The 16,405-nt window shown below is 40.6% G+C and overlaps 1 protein-coding gene across 2 annotated transcripts in view; it reads right to left on the bottom strand.

The window, feature by feature from the left end:
- The window catches only part of MYO18B (myosin XVIIIB), a 451,547-nt gene that overhangs the window by 321,819 nt on the left and 113,323 nt on the right, over nucleotides 1-16,405 (bottom strand). For both annotated transcript variants that reach the window (XM_083146506.1, XM_083146515.1), the window contains 3 exons: nucleotides 13,940-14,132; nucleotides 12,546-12,626; nucleotides 2,699-2,843 (listed from right to left, as the gene is read on the bottom strand). In XM_083146506.1, the coding sequence (XP_083002632.1) occupies nucleotides 2,699-2,843; nucleotides 12,546-12,626; nucleotides 13,940-14,132 (419 nt within the window). The remainder of the gene's footprint in view (nucleotides 1-2,698; nucleotides 2,844-12,545; nucleotides 12,627-13,939; nucleotides 14,133-16,405) is intronic.

The raw sequence follows: 16,405 nt of genomic DNA, 5'->3' as shown, positions 1-16,405 counted from the left end.
ATTCAGTCCACCTTGGCATCGGCATGAAGCCCCTGGCATTGAGCATATAGGTAAGTGGCACTTATGTGTCAAATGTGTATGGTGTGTTATACAGTATGTCATGGGCATTGCGTCGTGTTATATAGTATGACATGGGCATTGCTTAGTGTTATAAAGTATGACATGGGCATTACGGAGTATTTATTTGTAATGGGCATTGCGGTGTTATATAGTATGTCATGGGCATTGCGTAGTGTTATATAGTATGTAATGGGCATTGCAGTGTTGTATAGTATGTAATGGGCATTACGGTGTGGCTGGGGGCATGGGGGCTGGGGGCATGGCTAGAGGCTCACAGAGCCTCTGGGTCATGCCCCCATAGCGGCAAAATGGGGGCGTGGCCTCGCGGGGGAGCAGCGATTATAGGCCACGCCCCCAAATTAGGCCACGCCCCCCGAAAATTTCGGCGCGCCTCCGGCGCGCAGCATCACTAGGGTGGGGGGGGGGGCACCAAAAGACTGCCTTGCCCCGGGCGCCGGAAACCCTAGTTTCGGCCCTGGTCAGTCACAGTGTGATAGTCCACTGGTGCTGCTAGTGCCACTGCCTGTCCTGCACTGCCTAGTGTCTGCTGCAGTCTGCTCTCTGCTGTTGCCACTGGCTAGTGCCTACCAGTACCTATTGCAGTATATAATTCCAGTGTGCTGTTGCCCCTGGCTACCAGTACCTATCACAGTATATAATTCCAGTATGCTGTTGCCACTGGCAGTGGCTACCAGTATTTTATTTATTGCAGTATATAATTCTAGTCTGCTGTTGCCACTGGCTACCAGTATTTATCGCAGTATATAATTCCAGTCTGCTGTTGCCGCTGGCTTCCAGTATTATTTATCACAGTATATAAATCCAGTCTGCTGTTTCCACTGGCTAACAGTATTTATCGCAGTATATAATTCCAGTCTGCTGTTGCCGCTGGCTACCAGTATTATTTATCACAGTATATAAAAATCCAGTCTGCTGTTTCCACTGGCTACCAGTATTTATCGCAGTATATAATTCCAGTCTGTTGCCACTGGCTACCAGTATTTATTGCAGTATATAATTCCAATCTGCTGTTTCCACTGGCTACCAGTACTATCAGTCCAGGGGTGCCCACATGTGTGCTGTATCCATCCAGGGGTGCCCACATGTGTGCTGTATTTGTCCAGGGGTGCCCCCATGTGTCCTGTATCAGTCCTGGGGTGCCCGCATGTGTGCCGTATAATTCCAGGGGTGCCCCATGTGTCCCATATCAGACCAGGGGAGCTGCCCTTTTTTTAATGAAAATAAAATGAAGGTGTTTTTTTTTTTTTTACTGCAAGGGCTGTTAAATGCGCTGTAGTCCAGGGGTGAGCCAAGAGTGCTGTATAATTCATGGGGTGTTGCTAAGTAAGGTGTGCTGCTCTTTTTTATAATTAAAAGAATACACATTTTTATTTTTACTGCAGGAATTTGTCTGCCGTATAATTCCATGCCAGTCGCCATGTGTGCCGTAACAGTCCAGGGGTGCCGCCATCTGTGCCGTATAATTCCATGTGTGCTGTATCAGGTCAGGGGTGCCACCATCTGTGCCGTATAATTCCTGGGGTAAGCCAAGTCTGCCGTATAATTCATGGGGTGCTGCCAAGTGTGCTGTATTAGTCCAGGGGTGATGCTAAGCGTGCCATATCAGTCCAGGGGTGATGCTAAATGTGCCGTATCAGTCCAGGGGTGATGCTACCTGTGCCATATCAGACCAGGGGTGATGCTAGGTGTGCCGTATCAGACTAGGGGGGATGCTAAGTGTGCCATATCAGTCCAGGGGTGATGCTAAATGTGCCGTATCAGTCCAGGGGTGATGCTACCTGTGCCATATCAGTCCAGGGGTGATGCTAGGTGTGCCGTATCAGACTAGGGGGGATGCTAAGTGTGCCATATCAGTCCAGGGGTGATGCTAAATGTGCCGTATCAGTCCAGGGGTGCTATTAAGTGTGCCATATCAGTCCAGAGGTGATGCTAAATGTGCCGTATCAGTCCAGGGGTGATGCTACCTGTGCCATATCAGTCCAGGGGTAATTCTAGGTGTGCAGTATCAGCCTAGAGGGTATACTAAGTGTGCCATATCAGTCTAGTCTTTGTGCCGCACACTTGTGTGGCTTATCATAGTTTTCCAGCTACCTTGGTGCAACCTTTTGCCCTAAAAACAATATTGTAAGGTGTGAGCTGTTCAGAATAGTCTGTAAATAAGTGGAAATGAATGTTATTGAGGTTAATATAGCGTAGGAGCAAAAAAAAAAAAAATTCTGCGATTTTAGCAGTTTTTATGCTTTTTTTAACAAAAAAATCAGAAACCAAAACCCAAGAAATCCAAACACAAAACACTTAGGAGGTGTTTTGGCAAAACCCATTAGAACCCAAAACCTCAAGGTAATCAGAACCCAAAACCCGAAAAGTGGCCGGTGCACATCTCTAATATATATATATATATATATATATATATATATATATACTATATGAGTTTACAGTGAAACTCTAAGTTGGAAGCTCTGCAGCATTAAAGGTCCAGGTGTCAATCGATTATCTCACATGGGTAAGGAATGGGTCCCCTTACAGCTTTCCAAGTTTAGATGTTGAAGTTCTTGGTCTCAAAGTAGGAAAACTAATAATACATAGCAGTCTTTCCTTTCTGCCCTTTATTCCTCACCTTGCTTATCATCTTTAGTGTCATAGTAAGAACACAGGCGATCAATAATGTTACTATCCGTGGAACCTTGGATTAAAACTTCTTCATCAAGAATCCATAGAAGACCTTTCTTCTCTTCCATTTGATTGCTGGCTTGAACATTTAACTGTGAATAATGACAAAAAATAAATACATATACACTGTATGATATAACAGTGTTTTTGCAATTGGCCCAGAAACAGTCAAATGAAACATTACATATGATATAACCAACATTTAACAAAAACCAAAATGACTCCTGTAAAATCTGTGGAGCACTGTACATTGGGAGAGACACATACAGCGATATACTGTATAAATTCAAACATATCCATGTATTCTAATTGTAAAGTCTACATTCTAAAAGCAGTGTGAAACAGGTGACTATTTACTCCCCTATTAGCTGCTCACCAAGGTGGGGTACTTTTTGATGTGTAATATTAAGTTCTGTTGAAAATATGTGGAGTTCAAGTTTTACTGGATCCACTATAATTGCTAGGGAGCATGGTCATGGGTGTGGTATAGGACCCCGACAATTGGGATCCCAACAGTCAATAAGCCCAACGTCGGGATCCCGACTGCCTGGACTCAGACAGCGGGGGGAGCGCAACAAAGCCCCTTGCTGGCTCGCTGCGCTCGCCACTCTGCGGGCAGTGGTTCGCTATCCTCCCCACCTGTTCTATTCTCCCTTTATAGGGGTCGTGGACCCCCACGAAGGTGAATAGCTGGTGGCCATCAGGATACCGATTGTTGAGGTTTTAACAGTCGGGATTCCGACGTCGGTGCAATGGCTGTCAGAATCCCGACTGTCTGTCAGCCACCAGGCACCCATGGTCATAGGTCATGTATTTGTTCTGTAGTCTGTAGTTTGTACTAGCTGCTAGGACTGCGAAAGGTAAACGTTGGAAATTGACTTTAGGCCATAGTTTTTTATGTGACCCTGTCTTACCAAAGTTTTTAAAAAGTTACTAGCTTGTGGATGAAATCGAACTAACCATGCCAGAACATCAAACTTTATGTTTATGAATACTTATTAATAGTCTGTTCTTATGTGTTTAGCATTCACAGCCCCATATTGGCACTCTACTTTTATTCATTTGGATTACAGTATGTTGTCTGCCAGCTTGCTGTATATCTTACTTATACTCATATGTATATGTCAAAGAATCTCCTGCCATTTCTAAGACTTGCATACAGTATAATGTAATTTATTCCCATTTTTTTTTGTATTAGTTAACCTAATAACCGATATACCAACATCTATCCTGAAATGTGTGAGTCACCCAGGGAGACTTCCAAGCAGTTTGCATATTTATGTGTCCTCGCTGATCTGTCAAGCAAAGTCATAAATAAGGGAAAGCTCCATAATGACTTCAGTCTCTGCTTCCTGGCACCACTTAAATCTATTTTTTTCCAGTTGCCTTTATATAGTTTGGAAGACATAGTGCCATCTTTATAGCTCAAGACACATTTACTTAATGTTATTCTGCATAATGTCTCTGTCTCATGAGATTCATCACTCAGATAAAATATCTATTCATAAACTTTATGAAGCTCCAATTTTGTATTTTTGTTTTTTTTTCCATGCTGTAAATAATGGATGTTTTCAACAAGTAACTCTTTACTTGTATGTGAACATGCGATATCCATCAGATCATTAAATCTTATTTGACAATCATCTAAAGGGGACGATCGTATAAAGGGGAACCTGCATGTACAGCAGCACCTTTGTTGTTCTTAGTGTAATGAAAGTGTGACTGCTCCTCCACCAATGGAGCTCTGAAATGCACCAGCTGCTGCTGCTCAGTTACTTGGCCCACTCCCAGGAGACCGACTGACAACTGCAATAGGGGACAGGATGACTCCAGCATGGTACCGCTCAGCATGTGCTGCAGTAAGTGATGGTGCAGCTGCTGGACTGTGAGATAGAACCCATTGGTGAGTGCTGGTTCTGCCTGCTGAAGGCTGAAGAAGTCACACACATAGTTGGAGCCAGGCCAATTGAATATGGGCTATGTAGACCAGCTTACAAGTGCGATCTGTAAAGTTCTGTAATCCATGTATATTTGTTTTTCCTTTTATGTGGGGGGGGGAGGGGACAAACTTTAATCTCAGTATGCCTGGATGAACTTATGTCCATGCCTCTATCCAACTCTGTGTAAGTAAAATTACGGTACTATACAACAAGAGAAGGAAATCGTGGTATCAAAGGCTACACTACTTCCGTGGGGCACTGTTTACACACATGTATAAACAGTGCTCAAGGTCAGAAACCTCTTTGCAAGACTAGTGCAGCTCTATGAGGCTGCATCCTTTCTGCTGTCACTTAGAGCCGCAAAAACGGTAGTGGGGATCACTTTGGCGCTTCACTTGGGGTAGCTGCATCACTATACTGTGGGTAGAATCCCTTACACCCACAAAGTTGAATCAAAAAGACAAAAAAGGGTACGTATAGTGGAATGGCGCTACATCTTTGTCAACAAAATAAAAAATGTGAAAGAGTACTGTGGTGAATAATTAGCTCTGGGGGATCTCTGAGGTCCTGGTGTTCCCTGGCGGTATTCCTCCTCACTGGTTCTCTCATCCCAATTTATATTTGTACCCTTTTTTGTCTTTTTGATTCATCTCTGTGGGTGTAAGGGATTCTACCCACAGTATAGTGAGGCATCTACCCCCAAGTGAAGCGCCAAAGTGATCCCCACTACCATTTTTTCACAGTTACTTCAAAATTATCAAACGGGAAACACTACGCAGCTTCATGTTCAACCATCGAGAAACAAGAAATCAAAGAACAGAAGTTTTCAAAATAAATTTTAATGAAGAGAACATTGAAATGACCGATGACAATCTGGAGACTGCTATGGACCGATTAGGCGAATGGCTACTCAAAGAAAATAAATTATGGTGGGAAATCACCACACTAGAAAAAGACACGAGAGAAAAAATTATTCCCAAAGATTTACGAAAAATAAACCCCCAACTTTTTAAAATGCACCTGACTCACTCTTACACAGTGGAACGAAACCTTAGACATATGTACCTTCTCGCTAATGAAAATAATCCTCAAAGAAAGAAAAAAAAAGTGAAAGACATCAACAAAAGAATTGAAGTCCTAAGGACCCTGATCAACCCTTATAGCAAATTACCGACATTTGAAGCTCTAGAGAAGGACATCGTAGAAAAAATTGGAACACAGATTTTCTGATAAAGAAGAAACAAGGAAACTACAAAGAGATTACGACTATTATAAATTTGGCATCATAAAAAAAGAGAACAACACAGGGGCCAAACAAAAAGAAGAAATCAGGAAAGGAAAACAAGAAGAGAAGAAGGATACCAACAAAGAGAACAGATATATAGACAGGAAAGATACGGAAACTTACCCGACAGAAGAAGATGAGAAAACAACTGGCATAAATCACGAGAGAAATACCCCATAACATATTCGAGAAGACCTCTAGAACAACACGACCATTGGAGAAGGGAGGAACATTTAAGACAACCATACCATTTAAATAAAAAGTATGCTAACTGGAGGAGAGATAAAACACCCAGAGAACCAGATTTACATAAAGAAAGAGACCACAGATCAAGATCAACCAGATGAAACCATAGAAGAAATGAATTCACAGAAAATCACCATAGAAGGTGGAACATTAGACCATCAGATCGAAGAAAATCGAGGGAAGAAAACAACAGAGAGGGAGACCAATCAACTACTGTACATCCTGAGGAACCCCTTTTCTAGAAGAAAGGTGGACAAGAGAAAGACCGTCAAGGGTATAGTTGTGGCACAAGATGAAACAATGCCCCCTTTAACTATAACCACTAAAAACCTAAAAAGAATAGAAAAAAACACAAAAAATATCATTAAAACCAAAAGAAGATGCAGAGCTGGAAAAAAGAAACCAAAAAGCCCAACCACTAAGAAAAGGAAGAAACTATTACCATCGACACCACCAAAGAAAGACAAATCATTTTCAATCTGAGTGACAGAATACTCACCCCAATGGAAGAAAAAATTCTAAAAAAAAAGCCTAAAGTATGCACTCACATCACATATGGATCACTTTAACATATTTGTGGACATTCAAAAATTAATTAGGAAAATTACCCTTAGAAGATTCTTTGCCATGAAAGAGGCCAGCACAGAACACCAATAAGAAAAGAAGATGAAGCAACATCACCGGAGAAAAGGAAAAAGAAGAAAAAATCTATCTTTTACCCTACCCATGTAAAAGGGAATTTCATAGAATCATTAAAAAAACTATTCTAGAAGAAATAGAACATCTAAAGAAACCCAAAGTTAAATTCAATTAGACTAAGAATAAAAGAAACATGATAAAGGATCTCGGCAAGGATGAGAATATCGTAATTAAACCCTGCGATAAAAGAGGAGGCATCGCTATACTACGAAGAGAGGATTATGTGAAAGAAATCTACCGAATCTACTGATGAAACCACCTATACCACATTAAAAGGAGATCCATCCAACAAGATACAAAAGAAATTTCAAGAACTTTTGGACAAACATCCAACCGCAGGAGGAATCACATCAGATGAATATAATTTCATCAACATACAGGATCCAATAACCCCAACAATCTATGTATTACCAAAAATACATAAGGATGTAAATAACCCACCAGGAAGACCAATAATCGCAGGGACAAACAGCCTCACATCAAATCTTTCATCTTTAATAGACAGTACTTTACAACCCCTCGTAATCACAAACCAATCTTATCTGAAAGACACCGGCGATACTCTAAAAATCAAAGATTTTGAATGGAAACCCAACAGCATTCATCATGATAAGGGCATAAGAGCAGTTAAGAAATTTCTGGATTAATCCGAATATTCAACGGAAAGGAAGAACTTCATCATAGATGCAATAAAATTTATTTTAGAAAACAACTTCTTTTTTTTGAATGGGGACTTCTTTATTCAACGTACCGGAACAGCAATGGGAACTAAATTTTCCCCAAGCTATGCCAATCTGTTTATGAGCTACTGGGAAGAAGATTTCATATACGGAGGCATAGTTTGGGGAAAATCCCTATTGAAGTGGCATCGATACATAGACTATGTCCTCATACTCTGGGGTCCAAACAAGAATTTCTGGATTTCTTTATTCATTTGAATCAAAATGGTTACAACATACATTTCACCACCACCCAAAGCCAGATAGGAATATCTAGATCTTACCCTGTACATTTAGGATAATCAAATAAGCACAAAAACATATCATAAACCCATGGACTCCAACACTTATATTTCTATGGACAGCCAGTACCAAAACCTATGGCTGAAAGGTGTACCAAAAAGTCAATTTTTAAGAAACAAGAGAAATTGCAGGAAGGAAGACATATGTGAACAACAAATGAAAGCAATGAAACAAAACTTCCTAGAGAAAGGTTACGAAGATACCCTCAACAGTACTTACAGAAAGGAAGAAACAAAAACCATCACCAATAAACAACAATGGTCTCTAATAACACATGACACTCAACTTAAACAAGTCGAAAGGATTGTCAAAAAACACTGGCATTTACTAACTAGAGACCCTATCTTGAAATCCATCATCCCTTCTAAACCATCTTTCATATACCGTAAAGCACGGGTGTCAAACACAAGGCTCGCGGGCCAAATCCGGCCCGCCAAACCTCGTCATGTGGCCCACGCGAAGAGATAGCACACAGGGCAGTGTGTCCCAGCTCCTGCCTAGGCCACCTCCTCTCACCCACCCCACCGCGGCTGCCTTACCTGTTCCTCCACTGTGGGCGGCCATGTTCCTGTAGGCACATATGTATGCTGCTACAGAAACATGGCCGCCGGCCTCCACGGCTACGTGGAGGAGGGCCCGGCCGCCTGTTCCCTCTGATGCCCGGCAGTGACAGACACTGGGTGTGGACGTCATGACGATGATGCCTCCCGCCCATGCGTCTGTAGAGAAGTAGGAGCAGGCAGGGAAGCTGGACCGGGAGTCGGGGACAGTGTGGCCGCAGCAAGCAGTGAAGAAAAGCTGGAAGCCGCAGCAGCTGCAGGACAGACGGAGAAACAGTAAGTGAGGATGAGGATCACACTCACAATAAAAAAAAATATATATCTGCTGTTTCCTGAGGTGTCCCCGTGTATAATAATAATAATAATAATAATAATGCCATGACACCACAGGCTGCTCCTCCTGTATAATCATTTATGTGTCATGGCATTACTTTTATTATATTATACAGGGGGAGCAGTCTGTGGTGTCATGGCATTATTATTATACAGGGGGAGCAGCCTGTGGTGTCATGGCATTCATTTTATATTATACAGGGGGAGCAGCCTGTGGTGTCATGGCATTATAATTATACAGGGGGACCTACAGATACAACCGGCCCTTTGAGGGTGACCAAACTGCTAATGCGGCCCCCGATGAATTTGAGTTTGACACCCCTGCCGTAAAGCAAAACATTAAAAAAACTCTTTAGTAAGAAGTACACTACCAATGCCAACCAAATCTTCAATAAGAACAAAAGGATCCATCCGTGCAGACTGTGCCTAGGCTGCAGGAGCATAAGAGACTCCACCTCAAAATACACAGAAGTGACAATAAACAGCAAAAAGATCAAGATCAACAATTTTATTACATGCAACACAGCCAATGTAGTGTACAGTATATGGTGGAATGTTCCTGTGGTCTCACCTACATTGGAAGAACCACTAGACCACTAAAGGTTAGGATAGCAGAACATCTGATAAACATCCGCAAAGGCCTAGAATTGCACCATTTGTCACAACACTTTAAGACACACCATAATTGCTTTTCAAATCATATTACAAAATTCCTTGGCATTGAGCACATTAAGAATTCATGGAAGGAAAAAAATACAGGAAACCAATTAGCAAAAACAGAGATGAAAACCATTTTTAATTTAAAAACACTATATGCATCTGGTCTAAATCAGGACTTTGATCTAAATTGGTTCTTTAAAAAAAATTTCAGAACCATCTCATTTATCAAAACCTTCCATCTATTATAACAATGTATATAATAATGCTTGCGTAATTTTTTAATATAATTTTCTCTTATACTTTATTTTCATAAACATAATATCACTATATAAGTTTTTAAAAATACATTTATATATATATATATACATACACATACCTACACACACACTTATTATTTACAAAAGTGTACTCAACAAAAATAAAGAAAAAAGATTTTGTGGAAAGTACATTTTTGGCAAGGGCAGGTCATGATCATAATTAATGACAGTTTCGGGAACGGAATTCCTGCTGGTTTCTTCAGAAAAATATCACTGCATATGACCCTTTTGAGTATGAAGCATAAAACCTTGGAAGCTAGACACCACTGCCACGCTTTGATGCTAATAATAGAGGTATTTCATTTTTAAATCACTACAACTAAGGAACTTTGGGGATTATTCTGATTGACACTCAGCGTTGCGAGGTTTGCAGCACTGCGTGTCATTTTCTGCCCGGCCGCCGTTCACCTATGCCGCCGCCCACCATTTGCAGGGCGAATTCCCCCGCACGTTTGCAAATGGATGTTTAGCATAAACATCCATTTGCAGCCTAGGGAAAAACACCCACATCCATCATCACCACAAGGCACACGCAAAACTAAGATACTCTGAGGTGTATTAGTTTTGCGTGTGTTCTCGAGGAGAACGTGGCAGGAAGCTGATATTCAGTGATGACAGCTGCCCGCCCCTGGCACCTGCGTCACTGAGTAATTTCCATGGGAACGTCTAGTGTTTTCATGGGAACACCCACAAAATATTGGGTGTTCCCATGGCCGCATACCCAGGCCCGCCTCCCCATGCTCCCCGCCCACAGTCTTGTGTGCGAGTGCCCAGCGCATGTTCACCGTGGTCGCTCGCACACAACGCATGTGCAGAAATGTGCATGTGCAGTTCAAAAACATTGCGCACCCATGCAAATTTGCACGGTGCACATGGTGCAGAATAAAGTCCTTAGTGCACCTGCAGAAGAACATGTGATACACAACCATTTCACGGTATACATATTGGTATTGTGAGCTATTTTCACTAGGAATTATTTCTGCCTGAATTTCGCCACATTACAAATCAAGAACATGAAGAATATATGCTTGTTTTTTTCTTGATGAAATAACTGGCAGTGAAATATAGGGACATCAGCGCTGAATTATCCATGTTCTCTTATGCACATGGCCCTTGTTAATTAGCCAACATATTTCTATATTCCAGCTTTGTAAGGCACATACCATAGCTACACTATAAGGAAAGTACAGAATTTCCTATATTGTTTTCAACATTTAATGTTATCATTTTTGTTACACAATGACATTCAAAGGAATAAACTGACACCATCGTCATCCCACTTCTATTAATATATTATACATTTTACACAATGCAGAATTTATAAATGTTGTGCCAATTCTACTCACGGCATTAAAGGAGTTTGACTCAGAATAGGCACACTATAAGCCTGTAATCCTGACTTGTTAATAATGCAATTTAAAGCATATTAACAATTTAAGATGCTGTAAATTGTAATATTAACAGGTTGGCATTATGGGTTCGGGTTTGTTTCCCCAGAATTTGAACCTCTGCAAAAAAAAATCTGCTACCTGCTTAAACTGATTTACAGTACTGAAAATTCTACTGTAGCTGTTTATCACTTAGTCATAGTGCACTATTATCTTTGGTGACATGATGTTCCTATTTTTGCACAGAAGTGAAAAGGTTTGCAGAACAAAAATGTCACAATAATTATAAAGAGCAAAGATGGTTCTTGCTAGGAGATGTTTACTTGCCTATCTAAACTTAAAACAAACAACCTGGAGCAGTGATGTAGCTAGACATTTTTCTCCCACCTGCCCAAAAAATTCTGCCCCCCTTCCCCCTGAAGAAGGGGAGAGGCGATGGACTACGGGTGCCGCTGGCTGAGCTGACAGGCGACCCAGGCAGCAGTAAGCACTGAGCTGGTCCCGCTCCGTGCATATGTAATGAGCGGAACCTGCTCATTACATATGCACAAAGTGGGGACCCGCTCATTCAATATGCACTGCACTGTGTCCCCGCTCATTAGATATGTACAGAGTGGGACCAGCTCAGCGCTCACTGCTTTCTGGATCGCTTGTCAGTTCAGCCAGCGGCGCCCACCACAGACCCCGCTGGTGCTGCTCCCCCAAGCCACCACGGGGTCTGCCACATATGTAGCTACGCCACTGACCTGGAGAGAGATGAAGTACTGACCAACAGGCAAATATATAGATAATGGGGTCTATTACAAAGACAAGGATGGAGATAATGGGGTAGTCACTTTTTGACAATCCGCGGACGTTTTAGACAATCTCTGACTTTCTGTCACTCGACAGTCGGAACATTGAATCCTGGCTGTCAGGTTATAATGTCGGGTATAATGTGTATACAATGTGTATACAATGTGTAATGAATATGATGAAAAGGAGCTTGATTTTCAGTTGACTAAGTTGATCGTTAAAATTAAATCACAAAAATAAATTTAGGCACATTTTATATTACAAATGCATCCAGAACACATGTATGACAGTCATTATATCAACAGACTGCTTGCACAGTACTGAGTTTATGCAAACCGCAGATTAGGAAGAAATTAGGTTTGTATATGAAAAATGTCATCTGTTCAGCGGTTTCAAAATCCCCATTTCTGTTGAGTACCTAGTGGCAATTGCACTTTTTAACAATTTAGTGAAGAGGATTTTTAAACATGTTTTCTATCTTTTAAACTATTCAATATTTAATAAGCACTTTTTATAAATATGTAAAAATGATTGCAATATGCTCCGTACCTGCAATGATGTCTGATCTATGACAGATACAGTGGCGAATGGAGAATCTTCAGGAATTTCAAAAGACACTTCAATGTTTTCCTATGGATTATAAAATGTCATTGCAATTAGTCCAGACTCAGCGAAACTCAAATAAACCTCAAATAAACCAAGTCCAATCTTAATACATCCCAATCTTCCAACATTATGTCCATAAAAAAAAGGAAGCTGGCTACACGGGCTACAATTCTTCTGTCTATGGAAGTTACTGCTCAAGTTATAGATTACTGTATAAAAAAAGGTCATAGGGAGGTCATTTAAGTGCAGTTGCACCTGCGTCCATCATTGCAAAGTCTGATGTCAGCCCAATGGTGGCTGAGTGATCTGATGTTGCATCCTAGGATGCGGATCAGATCACTACTGCAGCTGGAGGCATCTGCTTGTAATAGACACCTCCTTTTGCATCAACATACTGTACATTGCTATCACTGGTGCTTCCAAAGAAGCAGCAGTGATAGCAACTCCAACCGCACCTCAATGACCCCAGAGTCAGTGGGGGAAATTTACTAAGATGTGTATTATACTTCACATGTGATGTTGCTATGGGCAACCAATCAGATCCTGTCTACTACTGTATCTTCTAGAGGGTGCTAAATAAATAAGAAATAGATTCTGATTGGTTGCCCATAGCAACATCACATGTGAAGTCGAATACACATCTTAGTAAATATCCCCCAGTATGTAAGTCACCCTAGACGTTTTTCTATAATAATAGCTATTAAAAGGAGAATTGATAACTTTCCAAAAATCTTTATTCTCAATTAAATAGATATTTATACAACAAAACCTAAATAATTTGGTGCAGACACTTTCTACTACAACTGATTATTTTAAATAAATTTAAAATTTCTTTGCAAATTTTACATCTTAGGGCCTAATTCATCATGGATCGGTAACTTGAGAAAACACAGTCCGGTCAATTATCGAACATCTGCAAACAATTTTGCATGCACATTCTGCTAGATAAAATCGCATTATGATTAACAGGAAGTCAGAGTTTAAGGAAAGGAAACACAGAGTTTTGTGGGAGCGTTTGCCCAAACGCAGGCATGCCAAGTCGTTTTAGGGAGTGGGTCTCTGACATCAGTGATGACCACTTCCAGCCTGTTGCTTTAGCTGAATTTTGGAAGCTTATGACTGACATAGATGGAAAGTACTCTTTGATGTTCCAATTTTCTTCAATGGATTTGCGCATGCATCGTGTTTTGCAATGCATCCATAATTTTTACAATGGGCGTTTTCTCTTTCATTCTGGGCGGCAAATATTTGATTGCAGCAACTTCTTTTACTCAACTTAGCGATCCATACTGAATTAGGGCCTTAGTCCTGAAAGTTTTAGTGATAGCTAATCTTACCTCTCTAAACCGCTCTAGAGGAGTGCTGAAGGTTCTTTTGTAGGACAAGCACTGCAGGCGCTCCTGTATGTAATTATGACAAAGCTCCTCAAATGTTGCAGCTCTCTCTTTCTTCTGGTGACGAGGATTCTGAAACCCAGGAACATCCACTACCATAATTGAAGCCAGTGTTAAAATACTGGAGGACAAAGACCTTAGAGGAAGAAAATCTGGAATAAATTTCACTAAATCACTCTTTCAAGTTCTATGCTGCATACACGTCAGGTATCAACAATTATAAATTAGGAGGGCGGTCCAGGAACAAACCATGATAATTTAGGAGGGAGGTCCAGGAACAAACAATTATAAATTGAGAGAATTCCAAGAACACAGCATTTTGTCCCTCCTGTCATGTTGGGAGGGGTTCGGTATGATTTACCTACAATCAAAATCCCAACTGTCAAAATACCAACAGCAATTGACCAACGGTCAAAATACCGACATGGTCAAAATACCTACATTTAGAATATAGACAGGTCAAAAATTAGACACGTTTTTCATATTTTATTGGGTCTGTATGTTGACATAGGTCGACATGAACCCCGTTCTTCAGGCACAGTGCCTCGCTATGCTCGGCACACTATTATATTCCCCCTCCATGTCCACTGGGATGGTAAAGTATGTACAAGTCGGTATTTTGACCTTGTCGGTCAATGGTTGTCGATATTTTGACTGTCAGGATTTTTATTGTAGTTAAATTGACCGCATCCCGTTGGGAGGTATGCATTGAAATTTCATCCATGGTCTGTATAACCTGTATTTATCACAGTGCAATCCTTGGTCCCTGTGTGCTATCACCAATCATTGAGTTCACAGTACTGTAGCTCAGACTAGTTTGGGACCATTGTAATCAATGAGCCCTGATTTACCCTTGAGTATTTCTTTGTTCACTGCACAGTAAGTGTAACAAACAGCAGAGAAAAATGCAAAAAGGTCATTGTGTGTAAAATTTAGGAAACTACCTTTTTATTTTCATAATTTGCTAAATTGTGGCCCAATCAGGAGTCCTGCAATATTTTACTAAATGACGGGGGTGCACCGTTAAAGGGGTGTGCTTAGCACCACCTATTGGGTGTGTCTGGCATGCCCATTGGATGTGTCTAATACTGCCAATCAGGCTTGTCAACCATCTGTTGGCATGCGCTACAATATAAAGCATCTCTCAGCCACACCATAATCTCCTGCCTACTTCAGTTTTAATCTTTTAATTACTCTGTGTAACAGTACATGCAAATAAAGTCAAAAATACATATATGGATGACACAGGTATGTAGAGATATGACAATGGTCTAGTACAAGTAACAATGCAAAACACACATAATTGATTGATGGGTGCTTCTTTTAATGGCATACAGTTCTAAAAAGCAAAAGTCTTTGGTAAAAGGTATTGCTAGCGGCAGGGAGGTTTTTATAAGGGTGGTCACAGCATTTGGGGGTGCCTGTGCCCCCTTAACACTCAATGTGTGCACGCCTATGCTTACTATTTCTATAGCAGTCGCGGAAAAATGCACAGACTGCACACACTGAAAAAATCATCTGATGAGCAGTTTACAAATGGAGTTACAGCTAATCTCAATTCAAACTAATTTGAAGAATTGCACAGGACAGAATTTAACTCTGGCTGGGAAGAGTTTACCCGAAAAAAATAGACCATTGCCTTAAACTTTATGGGATTTAAAGTTAAAATAAACAATACCAACAGATAGCAACCTAAAATTTTATTTTTGGCAAGGATGACATGGCTTTTCAAGGCAGAATATAATTCACCAGACTAAATTGTTGATTTTATGATTTTTAAATCAAGATTTAAATATCATCCAAAGGAATTGAGATACCATGATTGTTTGGAATAGTCACTCGAAGGAATTATCATGTTTGGCAAATGATTAGTAAAATAAATGCACTTCTTTGAGCAGAGTAAACTTCAATTCACATAGTAGTGCTGGTTCAAAATAATCTGAAAGTCTATTAGTACTATGAGGGATATTCCATTGCTCTCAGTAAATTACTATGGCCAATGGATTCCGAGCATGCTTTCCAACTAGGCCTATTAGCCGGCACTTATCACGTTATCACCTGATGTACAAAAATTATAATCCTCAGTAACCAATTCTCAGAGCCGCAATAGCAGATAGGCCCAGGAGGTTTTCCCAGATCACATGTGTTATCACTTGAAAATGGCTAAAATTCTATAGCCCAATAAACACCATTGGGCTAAAATCACAATAGTAGCTTGTTTATATTATAGCACTGATTTTGTCACAATACTGCACACCTCTGCCGTAAGAGGGGAACTTAAAGGTAAAAACTTTATGTGACTGATAAAGCTTTCTTAGGCCACACCAATGTGTACGATGAACCCTACAATGGCAGAAATTGAGTTGTATATTTAGCAATATATATAATTGTGAAATCAGTTTTGGAAGA

The sequence above is a fragment of the Crinia signifera genome, chromosome 1 (genome assembly GCF_055691185.1).
Source record: "Crinia signifera chromosome 1, ASM5569118v1, whole genome shotgun sequence".
NCBI lineage: Eukaryota > Metazoa > Chordata > Amphibia > Anura > Myobatrachidae > Crinia > Crinia signifera.
Note: the sequence above shows the minus strand (reverse complement) of the source record. Positions and strands in the feature narration are given on the sequence as shown.